This window comes from Cynoglossus semilaevis, chromosome 11, assembly GCF_000523025.1.
Source record: "Cynoglossus semilaevis isolate Cse_v1.0 chromosome 11, Cse_v1.0, whole genome shotgun sequence".
In the NCBI taxonomy this organism is placed as follows: domain Eukaryota; kingdom Metazoa; phylum Chordata; class Actinopteri; order Pleuronectiformes; family Cynoglossidae; genus Cynoglossus; species Cynoglossus semilaevis.
Window position 1 is genome coordinate 1,375,469 of NC_024317.1, and position 26,789 is coordinate 1,402,257.

A 26,789-nucleotide genomic window follows, 5' to 3' on the forward strand; every position below is an offset into this window, starting at 1 on the left:
AAAAAAAAAATTTCAAAATGTTTTTCAAAGAAATTTATTTTCAAAAAATGTATCAAAAAGAAATTTTCACGACTTTTTCAAATACAATTTCAAAACTGAAATTTTTTTTCAAAAGAATGTTTCAATATACATTTTTTAAAAAACATTTTCAAAGAAAATTTATTCTCAAAAGATGTATTAAAATGGGTTTTTTTCAAAACTAAAAAAAAAAAAATTCAAAAGAATGTTTCAAAATACATTTTTTCATGACATGAAAAATTTAACATTTTGGAGAAAAAAATTAAATCTGACCAAAATGGAGGGTTTATCCTAAAAACTGTTTTCTAAAAAATAATTAAAAAAAAAAAAAAAAAATTCTAAAAATGTTTTCAAAAACAAAAATTTGACAAGTTCATACCAGTGTCTCATTATTTTCTCTTAAGAATTTCTTAATTTTTTTTTACCCAAGTGGCGGCGGTGGGCTCCCATCATCCTCTGCTCTGGTTAACGCTGATGTTTGTGTTTTTCCAGGATCCACTTCGAATTACGTGCCAGCCGTGTGTAACGGCCGAGAGGTGGTGGATTCCACGACGTCCTCCCTGTGAAATGTTAGTCTTCCTCTCTCCTCAAGCACAAACCTTCATCCAACCATCATTCGTTTTGAACGACGCAGCGCTCATGCTGTGTGGACACTTCTCTGCCCGAGGAAGTCTGAAAGACAGCCACTAGGAGGAGCTAACTTTGGAAGTTCCAGATGTACGGTACGACATGTTTTGTATTAATTTATTAACTCGTCATCTCTTTGGTTTTACAGATAGATGTGATTAAATGCACCGTGCCTTGTCCTCAACAGTCGTGTTTATGGGTGCGTTGTGAAGCAATAGTGGTTCATAAAACAAACAAACAAAAAAGTCAAAAATAATATGAATAAACATACGCTGTACTTATCTCGTATTTAGTGCTGTGAATCTGAATATTTACGACAAGGACTTAAGGACGTTAATTTAGAGCTCGCTGTTTAAAAAAAATGTGAACGTGATTTTAAAAATAAAAGAAAAAAGTACTCGACGGCTAGACGATATAAAGGACGTGTGTCTGTTTTAGGTGTAACAACGTGTTTTCTTGTAACTTATGTAAATACAGCGTTTTTTTTAATATTTAAGAAAAAAACATCGCAGTGTTTGGGATTATTGAAAGTGCTCCTACTTTAGGACTGAGGTTTTTCTTTTTCTTTTTATAACCATCATGGTGCTCATTTCAACTGGTGAAAAACTTTACAAAATATGAATTATGGGGGATGTCCGATTATAACTTTTTGCCGATAACCGATATTCTCCAAACACCTAATTTCCTATATCGATATCTAAGTTTAATTTCCTGTATCGATATCTACGCATACTGATATAAGCCTGCTAATATTTATTTATCTGTACAAACCACTGTACGAGTTGCTGGCACCAGCATTTTACATACAAGAATGCTGCAACAAAATGAGCTGCAGTGCTGCCATCTAGTGACTTGCACTTTAATATACAGCTGTTTTTCCCCAAAACTATTTTTAGATCATACATATTTCAGCAAAACCCAGGCATTGAGTTATTGGTTTGCATTATCGGAGAAAAAAAAAACTATAACAATTCTTACACACATTACGTAACTATGCTAACATCGGTCGACCAATATTATCGGACATCCCTAATTAATTCTCGCACTTGTGCAACGTCAGCCCTCCGAAACCGGCCAGTACTTTCAGATACTGTTGATTATTATTTTCGCAGGAGTTAAAGTTTTGTGTTTTTTTTTCTGTAGTTTATTAATGTTGAATGACTTTTCTATGACTGACTGTTTCTGACATGTTACTGTATCTAGACAGCTGTTTGAAAGGCATGCCTCGTTTACTTAAATTAGATTCTTAATTTTATATTTGAATTTTGAATTTAATGTTCTAAATTTAACAGACCCATTAATAGATTTTTATTAATTATTCAAGTAATGTATTAATATATAGGGACAGCCCAATTCAGAATTTGTTTTTTTTTAATTTTATTTCTTTGGTTGTTTTTTTTTTTTTGCTTTTAGTTTATAGGTTAAAAGGTAAAAACGTGACGTTTACATCAACTTTTCTGCTGATACTTGTATTTGAAGCTCGCAGAGCAAAGCAACAATATCACTAATGTTCTAGACAGTCGAGTCTGTGCAGTTATACATGTGAACGATGTGTCTGATTATAATCAAAACCTGATATTAAAATACTTCAACTTTTTTAATCTTTGGGATTTCCTGATGTTTTAATATGTCGACGATCTACAGCTGTTGTTTTTGGTTAAATGTAAAAAAAAAATGTTGAAAAAAAAAGTCTTTAAGACATTATTTAAGTTTAAGTTCTGAGAAATACTGAGTACATAAATAGAAAGTTGTGACGCATGTGTTTATTTAAGAATATTTGAGCTGTAAATTTAGACATTTGTAAAGTATTTGATTCTACTCATTCAGCCACTTTGACCTCCTCTGGAGTTGAAGGTTTCCTTTTCAGCGGGATGATGTAGATTCCGTTCTTGGCCTCTTTAAGTCTCCACCATCGGCCCAGCCTGAAAAGAGAAGCACGAGAGTCAGGAAACCGCTGACCTGAGATCAGGGCTGTGGTGACAAACTCCTTAGTGTAGATTCACAGTTGGTTCAAAAATTCTGTGACGTTTTTTTTCTTCAGGATTTCTAAATTTAGACTTTAGTGAACGACTCTGAAACGCCAGGGATGTCCGATAATATCGGCCGACCGATAATAGCACAATTATGTAATATCTCTTAGAATCATTACTGATGTGTTTCCTAAGAATATATTTGGGGATAAACGGCTGTATATGAAGGTGACAGTCACTAGATGGCAGCATTGTAGCCCATTTATTTAATTTGTTTTAATAATCAGGGAATAGTGTACAGAATACTGGAGCCAGAAACTCATACGGTGGCTGATAAATAAATAAACATTACCAGGACTATATCTGTATCAGTCGATATCAGAATTGGAAAGTGTTTGGACAATATCGGCAAAACGTTAACATCGGACATCCCTAAAAACACCAAATCCTACAATAACTCTGATCTGATCTGTGTACAGTCCTGATATCCGTGACTGTCAGGTTTGTATCCAGCGCCGCCCGCTGGTGAGACCGCTTACTGGATTCCCTGCTACGGAGGAAATTGGAATTCTGTAAATAACAGCAGCGACTTTATCCTCCAGGCTGTGTTCAACACGTCGGCTTCCACGCAGCACTTTTGTGTTATCTCTACGCAGCAGAGAAAACCTGACATCTGCAAATCCAATTAACACCACGCTGGAGAGTTTTCTGAGATCAAATTAAGGTCAGATTTATTTAGACGGGTCTTAAGTTATTCATCAAGCTGAACGTTATAAAGGTCATGAAGAAGGCCTGGATCCCAGGCTCAGCTCGTCAGGAGAGCGCAGAGGAAAAGTAATGAAACGCGGCTAAGTGAAAAACAGACATCCCTGACAGAGGGCGTGGCTCGGAGTTACGGCTGTAGTTGGTCTTTAATTAAGAATTTAATTTAATTTATACCAGAACAGACAGAGTTGGGGTTTTTAACTAGTAAAGTAATAAAAATATAAACTTTAAATATAAATAAACCAGAGTGTAATTATGATTAAATGATGATTGTAGTTAAAGTTGGTCACATCAGGACTTTATGGACAGATGAGATGAAGTTCAAACCGCCCCCCGAAAGAATTTCAGCTACTGATAAGTGGATTAACGCTACCATCTAGTGGCCGTTTTGGGGAGAAGAAAAAAACACCATTGTGAAGATTTAAGATCTGTGTTATGGAGACGTCTCCTGATCAACAAAATGAGTCAGTTTATGTCCAGTGATTGACATTAATGTAAAGTGATTATTTACCTGTGCTCTTGTCCAACTCCTGCCACCAAGAACTGACCAGAGCTGGAGAACTTCAGGCAGTTGATGAAACCAGACTGGGACACAAAAACACATCACTTATTAATTATGATATACTGTATATATGCACATATACATACATGTATACAAACATAAATATTTATATTAGATAGATATAGATAATTAGAAAAACAATTTGAGGATTATTGAAAATACGGTGCGAGTCAAAACACTCACTTTACACACAGTATTAGAGTGAAAAAAAATAAAAAATAAAGCCTGCGGTCCTACCAGGGGGACACTGAAGAGAGGCTGGAGGCCACGGTATTTCTGACCACACTTCCAGACCTGGACCAGTGAGTTATGTGAACCTGCACAGAAAAATACAACACCACTGTTTAAAGGAGCTCCAGTGAAATAAAAACCAAAGCCAAAATGGACACAAAAATAAATCTCTGTTCACTTCTGTGTGCATTAATTGTTTAAATAAATAAACTCGACTCTCACAGCCGCAGGCACCTGAGGCGACGGTGTCCGAGTTCTGAAGAGCAGCCACCGAAGAAATCCAGTGGGGCTGTTCCAGCGATGTGTCGCCATGGCAACCGTGCGCCTGCTTTACAGTGCAGAGAGGCTTCTTCTTGTTGACACTCCACAGACACACAGAGCTGAAGAGGTTGGAGTGAGAAACATGAGTGGAGGGGGTGAGGCGGGGGGGGGGGTAATAAAAACAGGAAACTGAAGTCTTACCCGTCGTCTGCTCCCGTTATCATGTGCTCCTCGTTTATAAGCTGAACACAGTCGATGGAGCCCCTGTGAGATACCAGAAATAAAAGAAGGTGAGGCGTTTCGTACGAACGTGACGGAGGTTAAAAGGTGAGTTTAAAAAAAAGGAAAGGAAAAAAAAACATGGCAGAATTACTGAAGACTGCAGGAGATTTTTTTTTCTCTTTGGTTTTAAATGACAATCAAATGAAATCACCAGATAAATGTAGAGTAAAAAATCATCACATTAACCAAGGCTCAAAGGAAAGAAACAGGAAAGTGTGAAAATACTTGCTGATTATTCTGCTCTGGTTTTTCCACCAGTATCAAACTTGTTAAAATTCTTTAAAAATTCTTTCTACAATTTCAATAGTCAGACAGAATAATAATCAGACAGAAGGACAAACTCAGCCCTCGAATCTTTGAGCTAAACATAAAACACGAACAACGAGACTCACTCGTGACCGTGGAACACCAGCTGAGACTCCTCGGCTATTTTCCACACCCTCACGGTGCCGTCACGTCCACCTGCAGTCACACAGCACTCACGGCTCAGACCGTCCAACCCTGTGATGACGTCCTGGTGGCCAAAACTGCAACGATTCAATTAAGAATTCACCACTGTCCCGTACATCACCGCGCTCATAAAGAACGATCATTAATGACATCCGTCACTCACAGAGTTTCTACGTATGCGTTCTCGTCTACGTTCCACACCTTGACTGAACGGTCGTGTGATGCACTGTACAGGTCATGAGTTCCTTTCCTGAACGAAAGACCCTGAGACGAGAACACACACTTTGAACGATTCTTTCTTGTACATTTGAAATATGGAGATTCACGCAGAAAGACGTGTCACTCACCGACACGGGGCCTTTATGTCCTGTGAATTTATAAATATGTTTACACGTCTCTGCCTCCCAGATCATAATCAGTTTGTTCATGTCTCCAGTTGCCTAAAAAAAAAAAAGAATTAACATTTCATTGTAACATAAAAATGGTTTCATGAGACTTTGTCACCAAACTGACAAAAGCAGTAAGTAAACCAAGAATGCACAGATGTCCGATAACATTGGCCGACAGATATTATCAGCCCGATATCACCATAATTATGTAATATCTGTAAGAAATGTTATAATTTTTTTCCTCTGATAATGAAATCCCGCTAAGTCAATACCTGGGTTTTGTTAAATGATGTTTGCCCTAAAAATAGTTTTGGAGAAAAGCAGCTGTACATGACAGTTAAAGTCACTAGATGGCAGCACTGCAGCTCATTTTATTGATCTATTAATCTAATAATCAGAGGATCGTATACAGAATGTTTTTATAAACACCACCACTGACAAACTATATTGGTATCGGTTTATGTCAGAATTGGAAATGAAGTGTTTGGACAATATCAGATATCGGCAAAAAGTTAATATCGGACATTATTACGCACAACTCACCAAATATTTGCCATCTGAGGATATCGTCATGCACAACACGTGCGCTGTATGACCAACGTGGCGGTCCTCCGTGCCTTTCCTTCCTCCAGGTATTGTGTGTAATTTCTTGCCACTCTCGACATCCCCTTAAGATGTGACAAATAAAAGTGTGAGACACCTGCTAGAAGTTTCACGTTATTACAAAACTGGAAACTGTGAACCAACATTTAATGATGGAACAGTCTTTGGCAGCTGAAAAGATGCACTTGTCGTCGGGCGAGATGACCAAACAAGTGATTGGAAGTTTGTGTCCCCTGAGTAACCGGATTTCTGAAGCATCTGGCGGAAGAAGCTTTGGCAGAACAAGAAAAAAATAAAGTAAATTTATTTGATATTGTTTCAGTTTTTTCTCAGAAGGACTGTTTTTTTTTTTTACTCACATCTTGAGCAATTAGTCGCTGAAGTTTTCCTTTCTGTTCCAGCTGAAAGAAAGAACATAATAAAATGTCATAAACAGAGACATCTGCCTGATGTTATAGTCTGAGAAATATATATATTTTTTAATTTCAACTATTAGTAAATGGGTGAAATGGCAGGATATAAACAAACTACATTAACAAAATGTGCCTTCTACTAAACGCTGAACTGAAATTCAACTTGTGAAGTGAGTGTCAATAAGTTGCTGCATTAACAAAATGTGCCTTCTACTAAACCCCTGAACTGAAATTCAACTTGTGAAGTAAACAGCAACAAAAGATGAAAAAGGAGCAAAACATACATATTTACAAAATAAATTTAATTGACCAACTAATGACTAACTAATAACAAACCGTTTAACTAACCATAACACTCATTTTACATCAACTACAAGTGTGTGGTGTGTAACCAGCAGAGATGAGCTCTACTGAACACAAATCAGTGTAAAGGAGAAAAGGCTGTTTTGGTTCAGTCCATATTCATGCTGTGTTACCATACAACAGAGTTGGGTCCATATGAGACCACATTAGGACTCACTCCACACCCTGGTCACAGATATAAGTGTACAAAAAGGACAACACTCACCACTTCTTCTTCAAGTTTTCCTGCAACCAACGCATTCCCAAAGTCCTCATCATCAGCTCTCTTGTCGTCTGTCAAGAAATAAAACAAGATATAAACACATACACACACAAATATATATATATAGGATACTAGATGTTACTGCATCACGGTGAATGTACTATGAAAGTACCTGCTTCCTTTAGTTGTTCGAGGTAAAGTTTGGCCAGTCGAAGCTTTTTCTCCTGTGGCGTTTCTGTATATTCATATTCAGCTTTTTTCTGGATCTTTCTGGGTACTGTGGGGCTGAGAAAACCAGTATAATACAGGTAAATAATCGTCAGTTTTAGCTTAGCTAAAAAAAACCATGCCTGTAGTCGATTCACTGGAACTTAGCAGCACATGAGATTCTTACCTCTCTGGTTCAGAGTCGCTGGAAATCTCATCGTTGTATCTGGAGTTGCCTTTTTTCACTTTGTTCCTAACACCGACAGTCACATCGCCCTACAACAGGAGAGAAAACGTTCGTCGTGTCACATTATCACATTAAGTTACATTGAATGGCAACGTTTAACAAACCAACCTGAGTCCGAGTTCATAAGTTACACTGTAAGTCTGTTAGCACTCCGCTAAATCACGAAGCTAACTCACCTTTCGTTTGGGCCCAGTCCCCGCGCTGTGAGACTTCTTTAACAATCTGGGGTTTTCTTTTTTCTTTATAAAAAATGACATTTTTGAGACGCCGTGAAACGTTTCGGTAAAACGAGTTTACGTCCCGAGTCAACAGTGAACCCACATGTGTATGCGACAACCTAACATGGATGCACCGTCATGTCCGAAGAAGGATGCTGATTGGCCGGTGGCCATGTTTTAAATCTAGGTACCGCCTCCTAGTGAAATACTGTAATTTCATTGGTTACATTGTGGAACCACAACAGGCAGGAAACTGTACCTAGGAAAAGTCTTCCCTCGGGGAATACGTGTTCAAAAACTGTTCCGCACCTAATTGTAAAAAAATCATAACATTTCCCCTTAAATATTTAAAATAAGTGTAGTGGTAGATAAAACACGCGTAGTATTTACAGACACATTAAACCGAAAATGTTTTCCAAGGCTGTTATAGATTAGCCGCAATTACACCAGGATCTTTGTACTGCACTACTGCAGTAGTACTACTTCCTCTACTACGCAGTATTATTTCCATTTACTGCGTTGGCTTTGTCCTCAGTGTGTGTCGTTATTGTGTGTCCTTTAGGGCGAGCTTCACGTCCAGGTGAGACATTTTTTAAACACATATAACATTTTTAAAAAGAACGTGTACTGCACTGGTGATGTATTAGAATACCGGCAGTATTACTCAACTGTCTCCAGCTGAAGGCAGTCTAGACACAGTAGGTGGATAGGAGGAGGAGGAGGAGGAGGAGGAGGAGGTGAAGAAGGAGGAGGAGGAGAGTGGAGGATGCGATAGGAACTAACTTTTCGTTCTCGTTCTGCATACATTTACTTAAAGTACAACGTAAAACAACGCGTGAAGTTTTTTTTTAAACAGTTGTTGAAACCACTGACCACCATCTCTTCTTTTTCAAAGTTGTTATTATTCATCTACATGCCTCCCAAGAGAGAAGCAGGAACCACCGCCACACAACCGCCAATGAAAATACTTAAAGTCGACTCGGATGTACAGGTGTTTGGCTGTGATCCAGATGAGGAACGGTACAGACCGTCCGAAGAAGCCAGCTACTCGGCGTTTTCCAACAACGAGGTGAGTTCAGACCAGGTCTCTGGTCTAAACTCACCGATCACTTAGTTGACGTGAGCTCTTCTCCTCTCTTCTGTTTCAGAACGAAGTGAATGAATTTGACGAGGAAAATGATGGAAGTCCAGGCATGAGAACGGACACCATCAGTCTCCTCATGAAGATCGATCAGCTGCAGGCTCAGCTCAAGTACGAACGCAGATGTAGGGTTTTGGCTGAGAGGGAGCTCAGGGAGTTAAAAGGTAAAGTAAATATATATTTATACTTACTGAAAGGGGAAAGTGTCATATATCATTTGACACAGAAGGTTTCATTTTGAGAAAACACCTATAACTTTTTTCTTTTCTTGCTAACTTACTTAACACTGCAGACATTCACATTTTGATGATGATTTATCGACAATAAAATAAGACTTTATCATTTCTTGTCCTGACCAGTGTATTTATATATTTAGTAATGACTTTATCATTTCTTGTCCTGACCAGTGTTTTTATACATTTAGTCAAACTTGGATACAAATTAAAGCAAAGGCGAGTTTTCCACCCGGTTTATCTTTGTCACAGTTCAAATAATTTTTAAATATTAAAGATAATGAAGATATACAGTATATACAGACCAAGATCTTCAACAGAGTTTTGTTGCAGTTGTCAAGGCCTTGATTTGTAAAACAAATGTAATAGAGTTTGTCAGTGTCCTTTTATTTTGGTTCATGTCTTTTGACTTGTCTTCCTGTTTGTCAAATAATCCAACTTTCTTTTTTTTGTGTGTGTTTGTGAAATAATCCAACTTTCTTTTCTTTCTTTTTTTTGTGTAGAGATGAACACTCTAATGATGCAGATGAGGCACACAGCACACGAACTAAGAGTCACACTGAACCACGTTCTCCAAGAAAGAGAGGAAACACTCATACAGCAGACCTCGCAGGATGAAACCCTGTCGTTCTCCACTCCGCCTGAGGCAGAGATCAGAGAAGTCCACCAACTCTCAGAGGTCGGGGTTTTTTTTCATCATTAAAGTTTATCCTCATCACCATCTGCAGTAACCTGTTAAATTATAATCTGTTGTTTTTTTCCCTTCAGGATAATAACAACATTCTGTTTCTTGCTGAAAATCTTCGAATACCGAGGAACCTCTACGAGCCGATCGCGGAGATCGCGGACTACAAGAAGTACATTTCAGCGCTGCTGATGATACTTTTTGATAGAGAAACTTTGGCCACACACTCGTTGCAAGGTCGTAGAGGGGCAGGAGACGAGTGCCACAAGCCTCAGCTACCACCTGACATCCTGAAGGGCATCATTGGTAAGAAGAAGAGCACAGAGCTGTTCATCACTCTGAGAAGACACAGAGTGGAAAATCAAACTTCTGTTCTTTTCTTTTCTTTCTTTTGTTGCAGACCACGTGTCGACCAAGTTTGGTGTGGACTGCAGCCAAATAAGAACAGCAATCAGAACAAAGCTTAACAATGAGGACAAACTATTAAAGAAGAGGCTGGGTTTGATCAGGCACGAACACAGAGCGAGTCTGGATCCAAACCTGTGCCAGGATTCCTCCCTCCTGGCCGACGTAGTGTCGTAGTGGGCACTGACTCTCACCTATAACGTTTTTAATTTGTAGTAAATTAACATGTAATATTTTAAATTTCTTTGATTTGTTGACTTTTGTTTCTGATAGTAGGGCGTGACCGATGACATTAGTTTTCTAAAAAACAAATGTATTTAGTCATAGTCTAGTTGTTGTCATTTTTCCCAGGGTCCTCTCTGTTTTACGCTGACATCTGTTTGTGTCTTTTGACCTCAACGTGCCAAAAGTGTGAAAGTCAAACCTGTCGTTCCACTCAACTAACCGAATACTTAAAAACTGTGGCGTGTACTCCAAAATAACCAAAAGTTCCTGTTTCCTGTTGGGGTGTGAAGTGGTCGTATCTTTAAAGGCTGGATCGTGATGTTGTTTGTTAAACACTTCTAGCACAATTTAATCAGCTGGCCTTTATTTATTTTATAAGTAGAAAGTATTTGGATTATATTGTCCGTTGTTGTACTCTTGTTACGAGTTGTGCAATACACCATGTGATACTGTATTTTAAGATTCTATTTTATAGATTTAGATAAGCCAAGAATGGCAATGAAGCTTCCACAACTTCTGGTTCTCTATTTGCTGTTATTCACTGTGAAAAAAGTATATTAAAACTTTGAAGCCTTTGCCGATGATTTATTTATTTTCTAATTTTATTTTTAGAAAATGCTGTACACGTTAGAACCACCAGATGTCAGTGTTGCGCTCTACAATATTTGTTTTTATCTCGTACCGCCTAAATATTATATTTGCATAAGAAAAGAAAGCCTGGACAATAAAAAGATTCTAATTTTCTATCTAACCAAAATAAAAAACCAGAGCTTCACGACATTAGTTTTTCATTAGACAACGTAATTTTCTATCTAACCATAATAAAAAATTAGAGCTTCACGACATTAGACAACTTTTTTTTTTTACCGAGTACGACAGACGTTCAGCCGGTCTGCTGTCCAGTCTGTTGGCAACATTTGGTTAAAATGTTGACCTTTTGTACAGAATATATACACACTGTGTTTGATGCACTCATGTAAGGTGGGACGTGGCTCCTCCCCCTCCTTTTCTCCCTCCCTCCCTCTGTCTCTCCCCCTCTGGCAGCCAGCGGTGCGGTGTCCCTGAACTCACTGCTCCTCACCTCTCTGTCAGTGTCACAGCTCATTTGAGCACTTTTTGGGTGTAAACACTGACAGTTTTAGTCAACTAGTTAGTTAGTTAACTAGTTAGCAGCAGTGATCCGGGTTAGCATCTCATCACAGGTGGAGGCAGTGACGTCAACTCCGTCAAAGACTCAGGTAAAGTTTCAAATTGAACTGTCTATGTATTCTCCCGATGACATTAGTTTTCTAAAAAACAAATGTATTTAGTCATAGTCTAGTTGTTGTCATTTTTCCCAGGGTCCTCTCTGTTTTACGCTGACATCTGTTTGTGTCTTTTGACCTCAACGTGCCAAAAGTGTGAAAGTCAAACCTGTCGTTCCACTCAACTAACCGAATACTTAAAAACTGTGGCGTGTACTCCAAAATAACCAAAAGTTCCTGTTTCCTGTTGGGGTGTGAAGTGGTCGTATCTTTAAAGGCTGGATCGTGATGTTGTTTGTTAAACACTTCTAGCACAATTTAATCAGCTGGCCTTTATTTATTTTATAAGTAGAAAGTATTTGGATTATATTGTCCGTTGTTGTACTCTTGTTACGAGTTGTGCAATACACCATGTGATACTGTATTTTAAGATTCTATTTTATAGATTTAGATAAGCCAAGAATGGCAATGAAGCTTCCACAACTTCTGGTTCTCTATTTGCTGTTATTCACTGTGAAAAAAGTATATTAAAACTTTGAAGCCTTTGCCGATGATTTATTTATTTTCTAATTTTATTTTTAGAAAATGCTGTACACGTTAGAACCACCAGATGTCAGTGTTGCGCTCTACAATATTTGTTTTTATCTCGTACCGCCTAAATATTATATTTGCATAAGAAAAGAAAGCCTGGACAATAAAAAGATTCTAATTTTCTATCTAACCATAATAAAAAATTAGAGCTTCACGACATTAGACAACTTTTTTTTTTTACCGAGTACGACAGACGTTCAGCCGGTCTGCTGTCCAGTCTGTTTAACATTTGGTTAAAATGTTGACCTTTTGTACAGAATCTATACATGCTGTGTTTGATGCACTCATGTAAGGTGGGACGTGGCTCCTCCCCCTCCTTTTCTCCCTCCCTCCCTCTGTCTCTCCCCCTCTGGCAGCCAGCGGTGCGGTGTCCCTGAACTCACTGCTCCTCACCTCTCTGTCAGTGTCACAGCTCATTTGAGCACTTTTTGGGTGTAAACACTGACAGTTTTAGTCAACTAGTTAGTTAGTTAACTAGTTAGCAGCAGTGATCCGGGTTAGCATCTCATCACAGGTGGAGGCAGTGACGTCAACTCCGTCAAAGACTCAGGTAAAGTTTCAAATTGAACTGTCTATGTATTCTCTGAATAACTTGATCATTATTATTTTTTGTTATTTTTTTGGTCACTAATTCTGACAGACGTGAAAATAGAAAATGCTGCTGAAGAGAGAAACTCACCGAGTCCTTGTCCTGTGGATGGACTAAAACAAACACAGTGACAGTTTTCATTTCAAAAGGATGAGGACGAGTGTCCTCAATGATGATTATTCTTATTCATCTGCCTCCTCTTAACACCCCCCCATCCTCCCCCCCACAGAGGAGAGACACTTGTCCTCTGTTGTAGTTAAAGCAGCAACAACCTGTGGATTCACACAGCGACTTTACTTCTGTGACTTTAAAAGATTTTAAATGATATTAAATGACATCAGTTTGAAGTGTTGTGGTTTAACACCAAGACTTGTTTCCAGTTGCAACAGGCACTCACATGACCGGTAGCGATTTAGCAATAGCATTTTAGCATTAGCATTTACTATCACAGAAGGTAAAGTTCGGGAAATTTAGAAAAAAGCTCCATTATTCCCTGTAGACTTAACTGAGATTTTTTTTTTAAAAAAAAGATAAAATATTATTAGTTTATCTTTCACAGGATTGATCTGAGCTTCTCTGAGGTTTTCAGGATCCTTCGTCTCCGTCCCTGCACCATGGGATAGTCTGGAAACACTATTAAAAAAACCTCCGTGGGAGTCATGGAGGAAAACAGTTCAGTACCGATCCCTGACAACTCCACTGCGGTACCGATGCCCTCGGCGGACAACACATACTTTGGTGTCATTTTAAACTCCCAGCTCCACCTAAAGGACCTGACGGGGATATTTCTAATGGTGACCGTGAATGTTGTGGCTCTTGTGGCCAACACTGCCGTTCTGGTGGTGGTCATCAAAGCCCCCCATCTTAGGAGGTTAATCTTCGTCTGTCATCTGTGTGCAGTGGACCTGCTGTGTGCCGTCCTGCTGCTGCCTCTAGGGATCGTTTCCAGTTCACCTCTTCTCGTGGGTGTGGAGTTGACTTTGCTGGAGTGTCAGATCTACGTTTTCTTTAACGTCGTTCTCACAGCGGCCTCCATCTTCACCATCACCGCCATCAGTGTGGAGCGTTACTACTACATCGTTCACCCGATGCACTACGAGGTGAAGATGACTCTGAAGTTGACCGCGGTCGTCATGGCGTCGGTGTGGTTGGTCTCTCTAGCGCTGGGCCTGTCCTCTTTGTTCGGGTGGCCGGCCCTCGGCGGCCTGAGCGCCGCCTGTGCCGCCCACGGTCTGTGGCACCGGGGCCACAGTGACCACAGGAGAATCTTCTCTCTGCTCTTCAGCATCGTCTGCTTCTTCCTGCCCGCGGTGGTGATTTTTGCCGTGTACTGTAGCGTGTACCGGGTAGCCAGAGTGGCAGCTCGCCAGCACGGACCTGTTCCTTCGTGGACTAACAACCAACTGAAACAGCGCTCTGACTCCATCAACAGCCAGATCACCATTATCACAACCTCCAACGCCCCCCGCAGGACCTTGCGTGACCGGCCTTTCGGGGGTAAAAAAGCTGCTCTGACGCTGGTGGTCATCGTCGGTCAGTTTTTGATCTGCTGGTTGCCGTACTTTGTCTTTCATTTACACCTGACTCTTCAGGCTCAGACCAGCGTCCGCCGGGACCTGGAGCAGGCAGTCACCTGGTTGGCCTACTCCTCCTTCGCGGTCAACCCGTTCCTCTATGGACTTCTGAACCGACAGATCAGAGAGGAGCTGTGTAAGATCGTACGCTGCTGTTACTCCACCCGGCCAGTAGAGGTGGTCATCTGCAGTCCTGGGGTCTCAGGCCACGAGAACTTCCTGCAGTTCCTTCACAGGACCAGCAGCACGTTAGAGACTCAGACAAGTTTTGTAACTTCTAGTCCCAGAAGCACTCTGGACCAGACGGGCTTCAGGATACCAGGGCAGATCCCAGAGGAATACGGATAAATATTCCTGTCTCCTCTACAGAGAAAATCAGACGTCAAATCAGCTGAAAAAAAACCCCCGCAGTCTTAATGCAGTCTGATCTACTCGTTGTATTTCTGTACGTGAAGTGGTATTTTGTCTAGATTAGAGAGTAGACCAAACTTAGATGAACCTTTATTGATCCCACACTGGGAAAATTGTTGTTGAAAAATCCTAATCAGTTTTATGATATGCACCGTCATCGACTACGTGATTATTTGATTGACAGTTTACCTCAAACATTTATTTTTATTTAATGAAGATTTCTGTGTGGAAAAATTATTGGATTTTTGTATTAAAATATGTATTAGCCTAGAATTGTTGTAATAAATTAAAGGAAACTGCCTTTATATGTTTATATAAATGTGTCAAAAATGTATTTGCTATATAAAAAAAAGGAAATACTTTTTTAGTATTTTTAATATTTAAAAATGAAGTCCTTAATCCTTAATTAAGATTTCCTCCTCGGCGGTCTTTGAAAGATGCTAATTAAGATGAAAGACATCCTCCTTCACTGACTGTTCTCATTAAATGACCACAATAACGGCAGCCACTGTCCGTGTCAACGACACAGGAAGCTCATTGTAGATCAAACGCAGACACACTCACTATAGAACATTAAAAATTCATGCCTGACGCTGAGTCAAACGTGGTCTGTTATCACACTCTTCAGACACGGAGCTCCACTGCTGCTGCTTTTCTGACACGTTGCTGCAGCTCAGCATCAACAACTGCAATAAAGCAGTTTCACCAAAGTGCCATCAGGCTGGACATGTTTGTTTATTTATGTCCTTCTGGTCACTTCCATACTGTACTCCACCTCTGTACTGACCTCACCTGTGCAGCCAGGAACACAAACAAACCCATCTGCCAAGGTGTGTGGTCCATTAACATACCCTGGTCTCCTGCGCCGACACAGGAAACTCTGTGTAATCATTACATCATGTTCTTGTCCTCCCTGTCTGACCTCCATCCAGCACCAGCACCAGCCACCATTACTATAGAGACGGGGGCTGCAGTAACAGTACAGTGCACCCCCGAGATATACCCGAGTCTAATCCGTTCCACAACAACACTCAGGTCTCAGATTTTCTTGTATCTCCATTGCATTTTCTCCATTAAAAATAACTAAAATTAAAACAGAAATATACCATCAATTAATTAAATTAAAATCACCCCATCCAAACATAAAAACATAGATATAAACAAATATATTGATCATTTATAATAACAATTTCAAAAATGTCATATTATTGTTATAAAAATGGGTAAAATAACTCAGCGAGGGACAGTGAGCGCGACAGCGCCACCTAGGGTCGGGTGGAGAAATGAAGCCTGGTTGAGCAACTAGATGTTTCCTCGTATCACGAGGCAAAATCTTACAAAAGTTGCTTACTCGTACAGTATCTCGGGACTCCACTGTACATTATTTCAAAGTGAACCATTTTAAATTTAAAACACCAACGATAACAAAGTCATATTATGTAACCAATGGGAGAGAAGCTGCGGTAGTTCGTTCTTCACCTGTTATTAACAGTCGAGTGTCTGCTAATGGGTCCATAGGTCGACGGAGGAGGAGAAGCTCGATGTAAAGGCAGATTATACACAGGTTAGACAGACGTGATGTCGTTCAGACCTATAGAACAGTGGTGTTACGTTATTATCTGTCCCTGCTGCCGCTCTGTTAGCTCCCGGCTAATGTGTAGCTAGAGAAAACCACGATGGTAATGAACTACAACCACAGGGGGATAAAAAAAACATATTTCGTTGTTTTCATCGGCCAACATTTGTTATTTGTTTCACATAAACAGATACAGAAATATATCTCCGGAGAAAAAAACCCCGACGTGGGCAGAATAAGACCGGAAAGAACATACCTGTAGCGTTAGCTTTCTCAGTTAGCACGTCAGCTAGTGACGTGTTGATTGTTGACAGTCCAGGTCTGTCCGCCTTTAAATACCTAGTGTATATTAAAAAGAAAGAAGGACAATAATGAACATAGAGACACAACATTTAAAATAAACCAACGATGAGACATAATTAACCGAACAGTGTAAATGACCCAGAAGTCAACTTTGAACTTTTTTCCCCTCAACTTTTGCCTGATCAATAAGGACAACAAGTACAATTTAAAATAATGTTATTCTATTTTATTGAATTCATTTTATTATTAATTTTATTTATACCAAATGATGCGTTGAATTTAAAACGTATCCCGGAGTTTTAGGTCTTTATTGTAAGACGTCTTTTTCCTGATAAAAAATAAAACTCGTTATATTTCTTTTATGCCAGTAGGGGGCACAATACTATGAAAAAATGCCCTTTGTCGAGTTACATATAATTTTAGAAAACTCAATTCAATAAATAAAAAGTTTGAGTTCATACAGAGTGGGTTTATTTATTTATTTTTTTTTTTATTTTTTTTTTTAGTATTTAACTTTTCTTCTCTGTTGATTATTTATTTATTTATTTATTTTTTTTAGTATTTAACCTTTCTTCTCTGTGGTTCCCCCCGTGTATCTGTGTACACACACACACACAGACACACACAGACATCTCCATGCCCACAGTATTTATATCTCATCTATCCTTCATGTCCCACCACAGCACAGGAAAACGATCTTGACTCCAAACACCATCTGCAAATGCCAGTCAGAGCACAGTATGATCCCAATATAACCTGAGTGTTCCCTGCCAGCAGAGGGCTGCGCTGTTCAAGTGACCCACAGTGGGGTTCCCTGCCAGCAGAGGGCTGCGCTGTACAAGTGACCCACAGTGGGACACACACACACACACAGACACACACCCTGCTCTCTCATTCTCTCTCTTTTTGGATTGTGTTTTCTTCACATGTTTGGATGGACAGCAGGAGGACAGGGGACGCGGTGGCGGAGGTAGAGATTGATTTGGGCGATGACAGTGAGTCTGAAGGATTTGACAATGGGGAGGAACCTCAGACACTGTGGAGGGCCCAACCCTCTGTGGACGACGACGACTACATCCACACGTCTGCCCTGGTGGAAATCAGTGACACGAAGCCTCTGATTACGTCCAGAGACCCCAGAGGAATCAACGACTGTCTGAAGGTACTGCATCCACTCTCTGCTCTGGCCAATTCCCGCCTTTCATTTACACAAACGCCATTGAGTCTTTGACATAAGGGAGAATAAGAAGCCAACTGGCTCATTACACTGCCCTCCTGTGGTCGAAAGTTGAAAACAAACCCAGCTCTGCAGCTCTGAATTCTTTGTGGTTTTGTTTAAGGTCCAATTTGAAGATGTGATCGCTGAGCCGGTGTCAGTGCGGAGTGGAGACAGAGTGTGGATCTGGAGTCACGCTCTGTTTGAGGTGACCAGGGTCTGGATTTACAGAATAGTCACATTGCTGTTTGCAGTTCCTGTGTCTGTTATCACTGGTCTTCTCTTCGCCGTCTTCAGCTGCTTCCACATATGGTAGGTGAACACCCAAAACAGCCGAATGATATCATCTGGACCTGAGTCTCAAACTCTGTTTTATGGATCAGATAGATTAAAAAAATGCAGACAAACTGCATCTAACCAAAGGTTTTTAGCAGCGTAGTTGTCACATTTAGCCATGTCAGGAAGCAGCCAGGACCTGAATGCATCCCAGTGACTTTCACAAAAGCAAAGTCACTGGGATGCAGGAACAAGAAACTCAAAAACTTCAATGCATGAACATCAGGACTTGTCCACATGGAGTCACTCGAAGACTCTTCTTTGTCCAGATTATCTGTGTTTTATCATTAGTGTGTGTTTAAAACAGACAGGGTTGAAGGGGAAAAAAACAAAAAAAAGGAGATATAAACTGGACTCACCGCATCATTGTTCTCATACATGTTTGAACGTTTCCAACCTTCTGTCACAGGTTTGTTGGTCCTTGTACCCACTGTATCCTGATGGCCACCAGGTGGCTCCAGAGCTTATGGACCATCGTGCTGGGCGTCATTGTGCAGCCTTTCTTCATAAGTGCTGGGAGATGCTGTGGAGGCTTCAGCATTCATCTGGCCAAAGAATGAGACTGTGACTGGTGGAGAGATGAAGAAGAAACACACGCCCCCCCACTGTATAAACTAGTGGCCATTTATAAACACACCTTGTTTTTGTTAATAATTCTCATGTCAATCAATAAACATTTTAATACCTTGATTTTTTTTATTTCAAATACGTGCAAAATATAAAGAAACATCTAATCAATAAAAAAAATTTTTATGCCACTCCAGCTGTAACTTTGAGGACCCCAGTGGGACACGCACCTCCTTTTGAAAACCCTCTGGTCTAGACATAGACACGCAGCACAATCTGGCAATCCTTGAAAATACACAGTAGCTGTAAACAAAAAATAACCAGAGGGACTTTTATTTGAAATTTTCCTTATGGTTAAAATCCAAACGTTGAAAATGCTTCTTTTTTTTCAGCATGCAGCATCTCTTTGTTTTTCAAACTGTGGTGATTACTCTGAAAACATGTATTGTAAATAATAAAAGTCTTAAATACACAAACGACACTGACTATAGTTAGCAGAGCGGCTAACTGTTAGCCCTGTGTGAAATGCTACAGCAGCCTGTTTCACTCTGCAGCTAACGGTGGACGAGAGTGTGACTTGTCACATTAGCACAAAAGAATGGACATTGTGTGTGTGTGTGTGTGTGTGTGTGTGTGTCTTCATTGCCCTCCCTGTATTTGACAGCCTCGTGAAGTTCGTCACTGACATCTGCCTGCTGGGATTCCACAGCTGGACTGACGCTGAGAGGGGTTTCAGTTTAGACATGGTCACTCCCTGCTCTGGTCTGGATCGGGACGTCAGGCTCGGACAGAGGACAGCACCATGGAGGACGGAAACCAGGGCCGAGAGAAGGCGAAGGGACGGGACAGAGACATCGACCTCGTCAACAGGGATCCAAAGCAGATCAATGAAGACGTGATCAAGGTGGGATCACCAGGAGACCAACCTGAAAATGTCTTCCTAATTCTCTAATGTTACTTCTTTTTTTTCTCTCTTCAGTCCCTGAGACTTTACTAACAAAAAACAAAATCAATTCAATAGATTTAATCGATAATTCGACCTGGAGGTCAGTTCTGATGGCAGGTAAAACCACAGATTTGAATCTTTTTACTCAAAAACAGATAAGTTTTAAACAGATGTGAATTAATTTATGAAATAAGAATGGGTTTTATCTAGTGAAAGGGTTTGGTGTCAGGACTGGGGGGTATCCACTGAGGCCTCGAAATTTACAAGAAAGTGGGGGAGCTCCTGGAGATGCCAAAGGTTGAGACACAAATATTTCTCAACCCTTTCCTAAACACTATCACCACTATTTAGATCGGTGGTGCTCAAAATAGGGGGCGCAACCCTGAGATTATTTATTATTTTGTCCCACTGTGGATAAATCTGCACTGGTATGAAACTGTAGAAAAACAGTTGAACCTACAGTGATGTCTGTGACAACAGTCCTAGAGTTAGAAAGTTCTTGAAACATCTTAAACCACTGTGATGACATCACCAGCTCATGCGGCCAATCAGGGGTTAATGTTGGTCAATTCTGTGCTCCAGGTCAACTTTGAAGACGTGATCGCCGAGCCCGCAGGCACACACAGTCTGGACAGGGTGTGGACGACCAGCGCCGCCACCTTCACTGTGGCCAAGTTCTGCTGTTACCGCTGCCTGACGGCCATCTTGGGTGTCCCCCTGTCGTTGATCTGGGGCTTCCTGTTTGCTTGTATTTCATTCTGCCACATCTGGGCTGTGGTTCCGTGTATCAAGAGCTGTTCGATGGAGTCACAGTGTCTGGGTCGGATCTACTCACTGGTTCTTCACACCTTCGTCAGCCCCATCTTTGAGTCGGTGGGGAAGATGTACAGCGGTGTAAAAGTGGTTTTGCGCAAGGAAGTATAAGTCCTGAGTACTGAGAGTACTGCATGATAGAGTTTTTCTGGTTTAAGCCTATAATTGTATTTCTATAAAGATATGAAAACCTAAAACAATCAATGACTGTATTTAATTTAAAAGGTTTTATTTTAGGAGGATATTTATATCTTTCAAATTCGTTAATAATTTTTACATCTGTCAAAATAACAAAATAAGAAACGACCGTTTCGTTTTAAATCCTTCATGCTGCGAGATAAACGAAACGAAATTGGTGGAGTAATCATTTTGGCCACAAGGGGGAACTATTATTGTAGTTTGAAACCAACCATGGGTCAACGTACCAAAAAAAAAAAAAAAAAGTAAATGAACGCTAAACGAATAAAATCCCAGGATATTTGAAACTGGTAAAAAAAGAAAAAGAAAACAAAAAGAAATGTTTGCATTAGGATGAAAATATCTATAAAACAACATCAGAACCAATTATAACGAACAATTTATGAACAATAATTATCTTTAAAGCGGCCATTAAACTGCTCTGTTGGAAAGGTAAAAGCACCGTTCGGTCCACAGAGTCACGTCTTTTTATAATTTGATTTTAAAAACCCATTAGCTGCAGTTCAAACGGAGGAAATGTTCTGAACAGACCATATTTAACTAACTCGGTCCTGTTGATAACTTGTTCTGAAGGTAAACGTCATGACGTCAGCTTCTGGCACCGTGATGGGTTTTTTTTTTTTTCCAGCTTCTGGCACCGTGATGGTTTTTTTCTTTTCCTGCTCTCCATTATCACAGTACAGGAGATGACCAGAAAGGATGGTTTGAATTGTCCAGTGACGTCATTCATAAACATCTACAAACACAGATTAGAAACCCCGGTCTGCTCGAACTGCACGTCTCACCGACTTCAGGTCAGAAGCTTGAGTGACTCTCCGCCGGCTCCTCCGTGTCCTGCACTCCCGTGCTGGACGTGTGCGCGAGGCTCGGCCCGTGGTTGGTGTTCCTGATGATGTAAGTGGACGAGGTCCCCCGGTGCCGCCGCCGACAGTGTTTCTCTGTCGGGTTCCGTCTGCAGCCGCAGCCGCAGCCGCAGCACAGACGGTGCATCAGGTCGTGGAACAGGTGACCGGCGAAGAACATGTAGATCCAGGGGTTGCAGCAGGAGTTGAGGCTGGCCAGCAGCATGGCGATGATGAAGGCCATGTCTGCAGGGACACAGGAAGTAAAGAATAAAATAAGTTAGAGCAGTTTATATGTTTTTTTAAGGATGTCCGATAATATCGGCCCGATATTAACATAATTATGTAATATCTGTAAGATTAATTCATTCGTTTTTTTACTCCGATAATAAAAACCCGATAACGCAAAGCCTGGGTTTTACCAAATGATGTGCCCTGAAAAGAGTTGAAGGGGAACGCCACTAGATGGCAGCATTGTAGCTCATTTTAAAAATCAAGGGATTGTGCCAGGTAATTAAATAAATATTACCAGGCCTGTATCGGTTGATATCGGAATCGGAAATTAGGTGTTTGGACAATATCGGCATATCGGCAAAGGCTCTCTCTCTCTCTATTATATTTTAATATCTTTCTCTGAGCTAAATGCTGTTAATAAACGCTGTTTCTGACCCAGACACAGGGGCGTCTTTGTCAACATGTCAGGTATTTCTGCCTGTAATGTGTTTATTTTTGTGAACTGCTGTGTAAGAGGACTGGGGAAAAAGGGACATTACACCGGTGTCTGCCCTGGAAGTTTGGAATCAACAAACTTAGTCTTATTTATGTGACACCACTCCAAATGTTTGGAGCATGAGAGAGAGAGGGAGGGAGAGAGAGGGAGAGAGAGGGTGGGGGGGCTCTTTAATGTCGCGGCCCATTTCCTCTTGTTCTCTTATCAGTGATAACCACTGTATACTGTACGTGCCAGAGTTTGGAAGTATATTTCTTACGCAGTCCTAAATATATATTTACATTTATGCTTCAAATATATTTGAGATTATGTGACTATTATATATAAATACATGTATATATTTATATATATGTATATATATATTTGTGTTGAAAAGACATGAATCAGTTGACAAACATCCAGGTAAAAGTTAAAGTCAAAAACACAATTTAATTTACGTGAAAAACTATTTATTTCTTTGAGCCAAAGTAAAATGAAAGCCGTGCTGTTGTTTATGGGGTTTTGTTGGGGTTTTTTTTTTGGCTGATTAAATGACGTCATTGTGTCGGAGCTTGACTTTAAACTCTTTTAATATTAAAGTTCTATTTCACTAAACATCGAACAAACATGACACTCACGGAATAATGTCATTTTAATCTCGTAAAGATGGAGGAAGAACCGACTGTGTTTTCCAACTGACACACAGAGTTAAAGTTATGATTAAATATTAAGTAAAAACCTTTTTTTTTAAACAATATAATATATTATTAGGTATTCTCAGCTGTTTTCAGTTTTCACTTTTGCCGGTGTTTAATAGTCGTCACTAACGACGGCTGTGGTTTCTGGGTCATTAACTAAACATCAACTGTACCTTCTCTGGGGGCAGCAGGATCCCATGCGGACCACATCTGGACAAAGAAGAACGGGGTCCAGCAGACCACGTAGGCCAGGACAACCACGAATGTCATTTTCACTGTTCGAATCTTTGCTTTGGAAACGAGCCTCACGCTGCTGACCCCCGACAGAGGGTGGGCGTCTCTGGACGCCCTGGAAACAAAGGCCCGTAAAGGCCCTCTCTTGGTTTTTAAATTCAAATTTTGCCATAACTTAAAACACACCAAACCATAGCATACGCTCAGGATGACCACCGGCAAAATATAGATGCTGACGCTCATCCAGGTGATGTATGCCTTGGCCCCCCAGGGCTGCACAAAGTCCCCCCAGCAGTCATACACGCCGTCCCCCACCTCCCTCAGAGAGAAGATGTAAACCTGGGGGGAGCTGAAAATCAAGCTGAGTGCCCAGGAGAAGAGCACGCAGAAGCGGTCGATGCTCTTGTCGACGGTGCGCAGAGGTTGGCAGATGGCGACGCACCTGTCCACGGACATCAGCACCAGCATGTAGGTGGAGGCGAACATGCCCACGACCTGGAGGTATTTCACCGTCCGACACAGCAGATCCGGGCCGTAAAAGCGGAAGGTGATGTCCCAGATCAGCTGCGGAAGAACCTGGAAGACGGCGACCACCAGGTCGGCGATGCTCAGGTGCTTCATGAAGTAATACATCCGGGACTGGTGGCGCTTCGTGGCGCTGACGGCCCACAGGACGCACGCGTTTCCGGTGAGCGCCAGCAGAAGAACCAGGACCAGGACGGTGACTTCGACTTTGGCCACGTCTTCGTTTCTCTTCAGAGGATTCGCCGAGATGTTTCCCAGCATGCTCCCGTTCTCCCGGGTCCAGGAGACATTCTGCGCCCCGCTCTCCGCCGCGCGTAAAACCTCTTCCATGGTGCGTAAAGCGCGCGGACGGCGCAGCCAGTAATGAGTGCAGAACCCGGGACTCCTGCTTGATTCAGTGCTGGTCACATGTCAGTTGTTCGGTCTGTAGAGTTACAGACGAAGTCAGACCACACACCCACACCGGACCGTCCCTCCAGAGGGAGTTTAGATCTTTACCAAATCTTCTCTGCTTCTTCCATTTGTTGCGTCACAGCTGTCGTCATCACTGTGAAACAATCGGGTTGATGTAACTTTGTTTTTTTTGTGTGTGTCCCTCGTCCCTCAGTGCCTCGCGGGTTTTTAATATCTTTGTAATTTTCTTGTAGTGCGGATTTTTCGATATATCGCGGGTTTTTTCGTAGTGCGGATTTTTCGATATATCGCGGGATTTTCGGTATATAAAAAAATTTGAATTTTCAATATTTTCATTATTTTCTAGCCTAAGATAAATAAATTAAGTTCAATATTTTCATTATTTTCGTGATAACGAGAGCATTTTCTAGCCTAAGATAAATAAATTTAAAAACATTTTGTAACAGTTTTCAACAGGGTATTATCTGTACGTACACGTGAACGAGATTTTTTGAAAGTTTCGTTAAGTTTTTTTGCCACATTTCACGTCCTACGCTGCCTCCTAACGGTTTCGTAAAGGGTTAATGTATACGTAAATAATACAATAACTATCGGACGTAACTCTCGCGATAGACGAGGAACCACTGTAGTTAAAAAAACAAAAACAAAAGTTGGTTCATGAAGTTCTGTCATTCTTCTGTCGTTCTTGTTTCTCCTTAACTATAAACAGAAAAACTACAAAAACGCAGGTCTTTATTTAGTCTCACTCCTTATTTTCATTACTACTCACAAACACGCAGGATTTTAGTTGATTAGAAAATGGAAGTCTCTGTAAATGAACCAGTGAACGTGGTTCAAATGTGCCATGACGGAGTCCACGTCCACGTCAAACCAAACTGTGAGTCAGTTCAACGTCCGTGTCCAAACCAAACATTTGTCCAAATAAGAAATTCTCAAGGGTCATATTCACTTGTTTTGTTAGTTTCACCACAGAGGAATTCTTAAAATACCTGGAACACTGTTGCACAAACACACATTTTCCATATCAGGTTAAAAACACGGGCTTGATGAAGAAAAATGTTTTCAGAATATTTATGTAAAAAAAAAAAGTCAGAGATTGTTTTTGTTATTTATACGAACTCACTTCACATCGAGGAACGTCGGTGGATGTTCAGATGGTAAACAACTCCGTCACCATGGAGACTGGTCTGGACCGCAGGCAGGCCGGTCAGTTGTTGACTCTGAAAAAAACATTTGGAATAAGGATTAGTTTTTTTTTTTCAGGGAAAATAAAAATCTGTTAGCTGTTAGCAATAAATGGTATACGAATACTCCAAATACTGACATGTAAGATTTAAAATCCTAAAAAACAATTTCTGGACTATAAGTTGCACTTTTTTTCATCCTTTAGATAAGTCTCAAACCCAGCAAAAGAAGAAAAAAGTGTGACTAAGGTATATAAATTGTCTAGTGATCCAAAAGTTCTACAACCCCCTGCAGTACCTCTGTGGACCCTCTAGGACCCCTGTAGGAGCTGACCCTTTTGAAGAACATTTTTTTTCTTTTTTCGCTCAGACATAAACGGCTGCAGACGCTCGGAATTCTGATGAGAATTCCCATTTGGTTTCCTGGACCTGATGTGCAGACAGTTGTTAATACGTCTGTGCAGAGCAGCGTCACCACTGACGGGCTTCACCACTGACACCACAACAGAACCCGTGAACTCTCCGCAGCCTCGGAAAACGTTATTGAAGATTAAAGTTGGAGATAAGCAGACAGAGACAGATGTCCCAAACTCCCGGCCCGCGGGCCAGTTCCTACCCCGACTTCTCTCACATCGGTCTCATTATAAGACAAACTATATATTTAAGACAAACATAATAAACTATATATTTAAAAAAAAAACCTCCCACCAATGAAACGCCCTCAGGTCATTGGCGTTTGAGACCCCTGATTCCGGACCATTCTACATTTCTATAATGAACAAACCAGCAGAACATTCCTGTATCTGTCTTCTTAGATAACTTCACAACTTCATCATCTTTGTCAAAATAAAATCCTGAAAAGACGCTCCAGGCCTTGGAAATACTGGTGTCAGGGAGTTCTGTTATCCCGAAACTTTCACGGCGTAATTGGCGAAGGAATTGCGAGAGAATCTTATCTTTATCTGCAGTTTCGTCAGTCGATGGTGAGATCACTGACAGGAAACAGACAGAAACTCAAGTGAGAAGTTTGACTGACAAGGCGTTTTATATGACCCTACGTCAGTATGTTAGCAGCTAAAGCTAGCTTCAACGTAGCAAACAACATTGCCCTTTGGCTAACAATAAAGCTAGCAGAATAACAGTCGGTCAGAAGTCACATTTTGGAACTTTTTACTGAATATTTTAGGTAAAAAAATGAGACTAAAACCATTAAATGTTCAGGACTGAAAATCAAACCGTGGAACAAGAACCGTCTGAAGAACTCTATGGTACACACTGTGTTTGTTAGTGCTCACACAAACCTCTGCCCAGTCACGCTAACA

General features: G+C 40.7%; 7 protein-coding genes across 10 annotated transcripts in view; 5 read left to right on the forward strand and 2 right to left on the reverse strand.

Moving 5' to 3' along the window:
* Positions 1-1,339, forward strand: part of grm2b (glutamate receptor, metabotropic 2b) — a 21,761-nt gene extending 20,422 nt beyond the window's left edge. The window contains exon 6 of the mRNA XM_008319697.3: positions 511-1,339. Coding sequence (XP_008317919.2) covers positions 511-584 — 74 coding nt within the window. The 3' untranslated portion in view covers positions 585-1,339. The remainder of the gene's footprint in view (positions 1-510) is intronic.
* A 670-nt stretch (positions 1,340-2,009) lies between these two features.
* rrp9 (ribosomal RNA processing 9, U3 small nucleolar RNA binding protein) lies at positions 2,010-7,977 on the reverse strand. 2 transcript variants are annotated; one of them, XM_008319721.3, is made up of 15 exons: positions 7,767-7,977; positions 7,531-7,619; positions 7,309-7,421; positions 7,140-7,207; positions 6,518-6,559; positions 6,303-6,429; positions 6,099-6,223; positions 5,514-5,606; positions 5,330-5,430; positions 5,109-5,243; positions 4,636-4,698; positions 4,396-4,553; positions 4,180-4,259; positions 3,892-3,965; positions 2,010-2,567 (listed from the first exon to the last, which is right to left on the reverse strand). In XM_008319721.3, exons 1-15 carry the CDS (start codon positions 7,845-7,847, stop codon positions 2,465-2,467), a joined length of 1,452 nt encoding a protein of 483 aa, XP_008317943.1. In that variant the 5' UTR covers positions 7,848-7,977; the 3' UTR covers positions 2,010-2,464. The 2 variants fall into 2 exon arrangements, with proteins under 2 accessions (XP_008317943.1, XP_008317944.1); XM_008319722.3 differs by having other exon boundaries at positions 4,408-4,553; positions 7,767-7,976.
* A 137-nt stretch (positions 7,978-8,114) lies between these two features.
* On the forward strand, positions 8,115-11,075 carry LOC103385744 (uncharacterized). Of its 2 annotated transcripts, none has more exons than XM_008319720.3 (6): positions 8,115-8,388; positions 8,704-8,877; positions 8,957-9,113; positions 9,686-9,861; positions 9,951-10,173; positions 10,268-11,075. In XM_008319720.3, exons 2-6 carry the CDS (start codon positions 8,722-8,724, stop codon positions 10,447-10,449), a joined length of 894 nt encoding a protein of 297 aa, XP_008317942.1. In that variant the 5' UTR covers positions 8,115-8,388; positions 8,704-8,721; the 3' UTR covers positions 10,450-11,075. The 2 variants fall into 2 exon arrangements, with proteins under 2 accessions (XP_008317942.1, XP_016891844.1); XM_017036355.2 differs by lacking the exon at positions 8,115-8,388 and adding an exon at positions 8,478-8,624.
* Positions 11,076-12,515: 1,440 nt separating this feature from the next.
* On the forward strand, positions 12,516-16,042 carry si:ch211-213o11.11 (probable G-protein coupled receptor). Its single transcript, XM_008319717.3, has one exon. The coding sequence runs from the start codon at positions 13,581-13,583 to the stop codon at positions 14,841-14,843; it is 1,263 nt and encodes a 420-aa protein (XP_008317939.1). The 5' UTR covers positions 12,516-13,580; the 3' UTR covers positions 14,844-16,042.
* A 1,580-nt stretch (positions 16,043-17,622) lies between these two features.
* cav4a (caveolin 4a) lies at positions 17,623-18,989 on the forward strand. Its single transcript, XM_008319719.3, has 3 exons — positions 17,623-17,947; positions 18,126-18,313; positions 18,747-18,989. The coding sequence occupies exons 1-3, from the start codon at positions 17,720-17,722 to the stop codon at positions 18,895-18,897; spliced, it is 567 nt and encodes a 188-aa protein (XP_008317941.1). The 5' UTR covers positions 17,623-17,719; the 3' UTR covers positions 18,898-18,989.
* Positions 18,990-19,681: 692 nt separating this feature from the next.
* LOC103385740 (caveolin-3-like) lies at positions 19,682-21,106 on the forward strand. Its single transcript, XM_008319716.3, has 2 exons — positions 19,682-19,808; positions 20,433-21,106. The coding sequence occupies exons 1-2, from the start codon at positions 19,707-19,709 to the stop codon at positions 20,772-20,774; spliced, it is 444 nt and encodes a 147-aa protein (XP_008317938.1). The 5' UTR covers positions 19,682-19,706; the 3' UTR covers positions 20,775-21,106.
* A 401-nt stretch (positions 21,107-21,507) lies between these two features.
* Positions 21,508-26,789, reverse strand: part of oxtrb (oxytocin receptor b) — a 9,484-nt gene continuing 4,202 nt past the window's right edge. For both annotated transcript variants that reach the window (XM_008319714.3, XM_017036334.2), the window contains exons 3-5: positions 25,407-25,503; positions 23,284-24,416; positions 21,508-21,949 (exon numbers count right to left, since the gene is read on the reverse strand). In XM_008319714.3, coding sequence (XP_008317936.1) covers positions 21,657-21,949; positions 23,284-24,199 — 1,209 coding nt within the window. In that variant the 5' untranslated portion in view covers positions 24,200-24,416; positions 25,407-25,503 and the 3' untranslated portion in view covers positions 21,508-21,656. The remainder of the gene's footprint in view (positions 21,950-23,283; positions 24,417-25,406; positions 25,504-26,789) is intronic.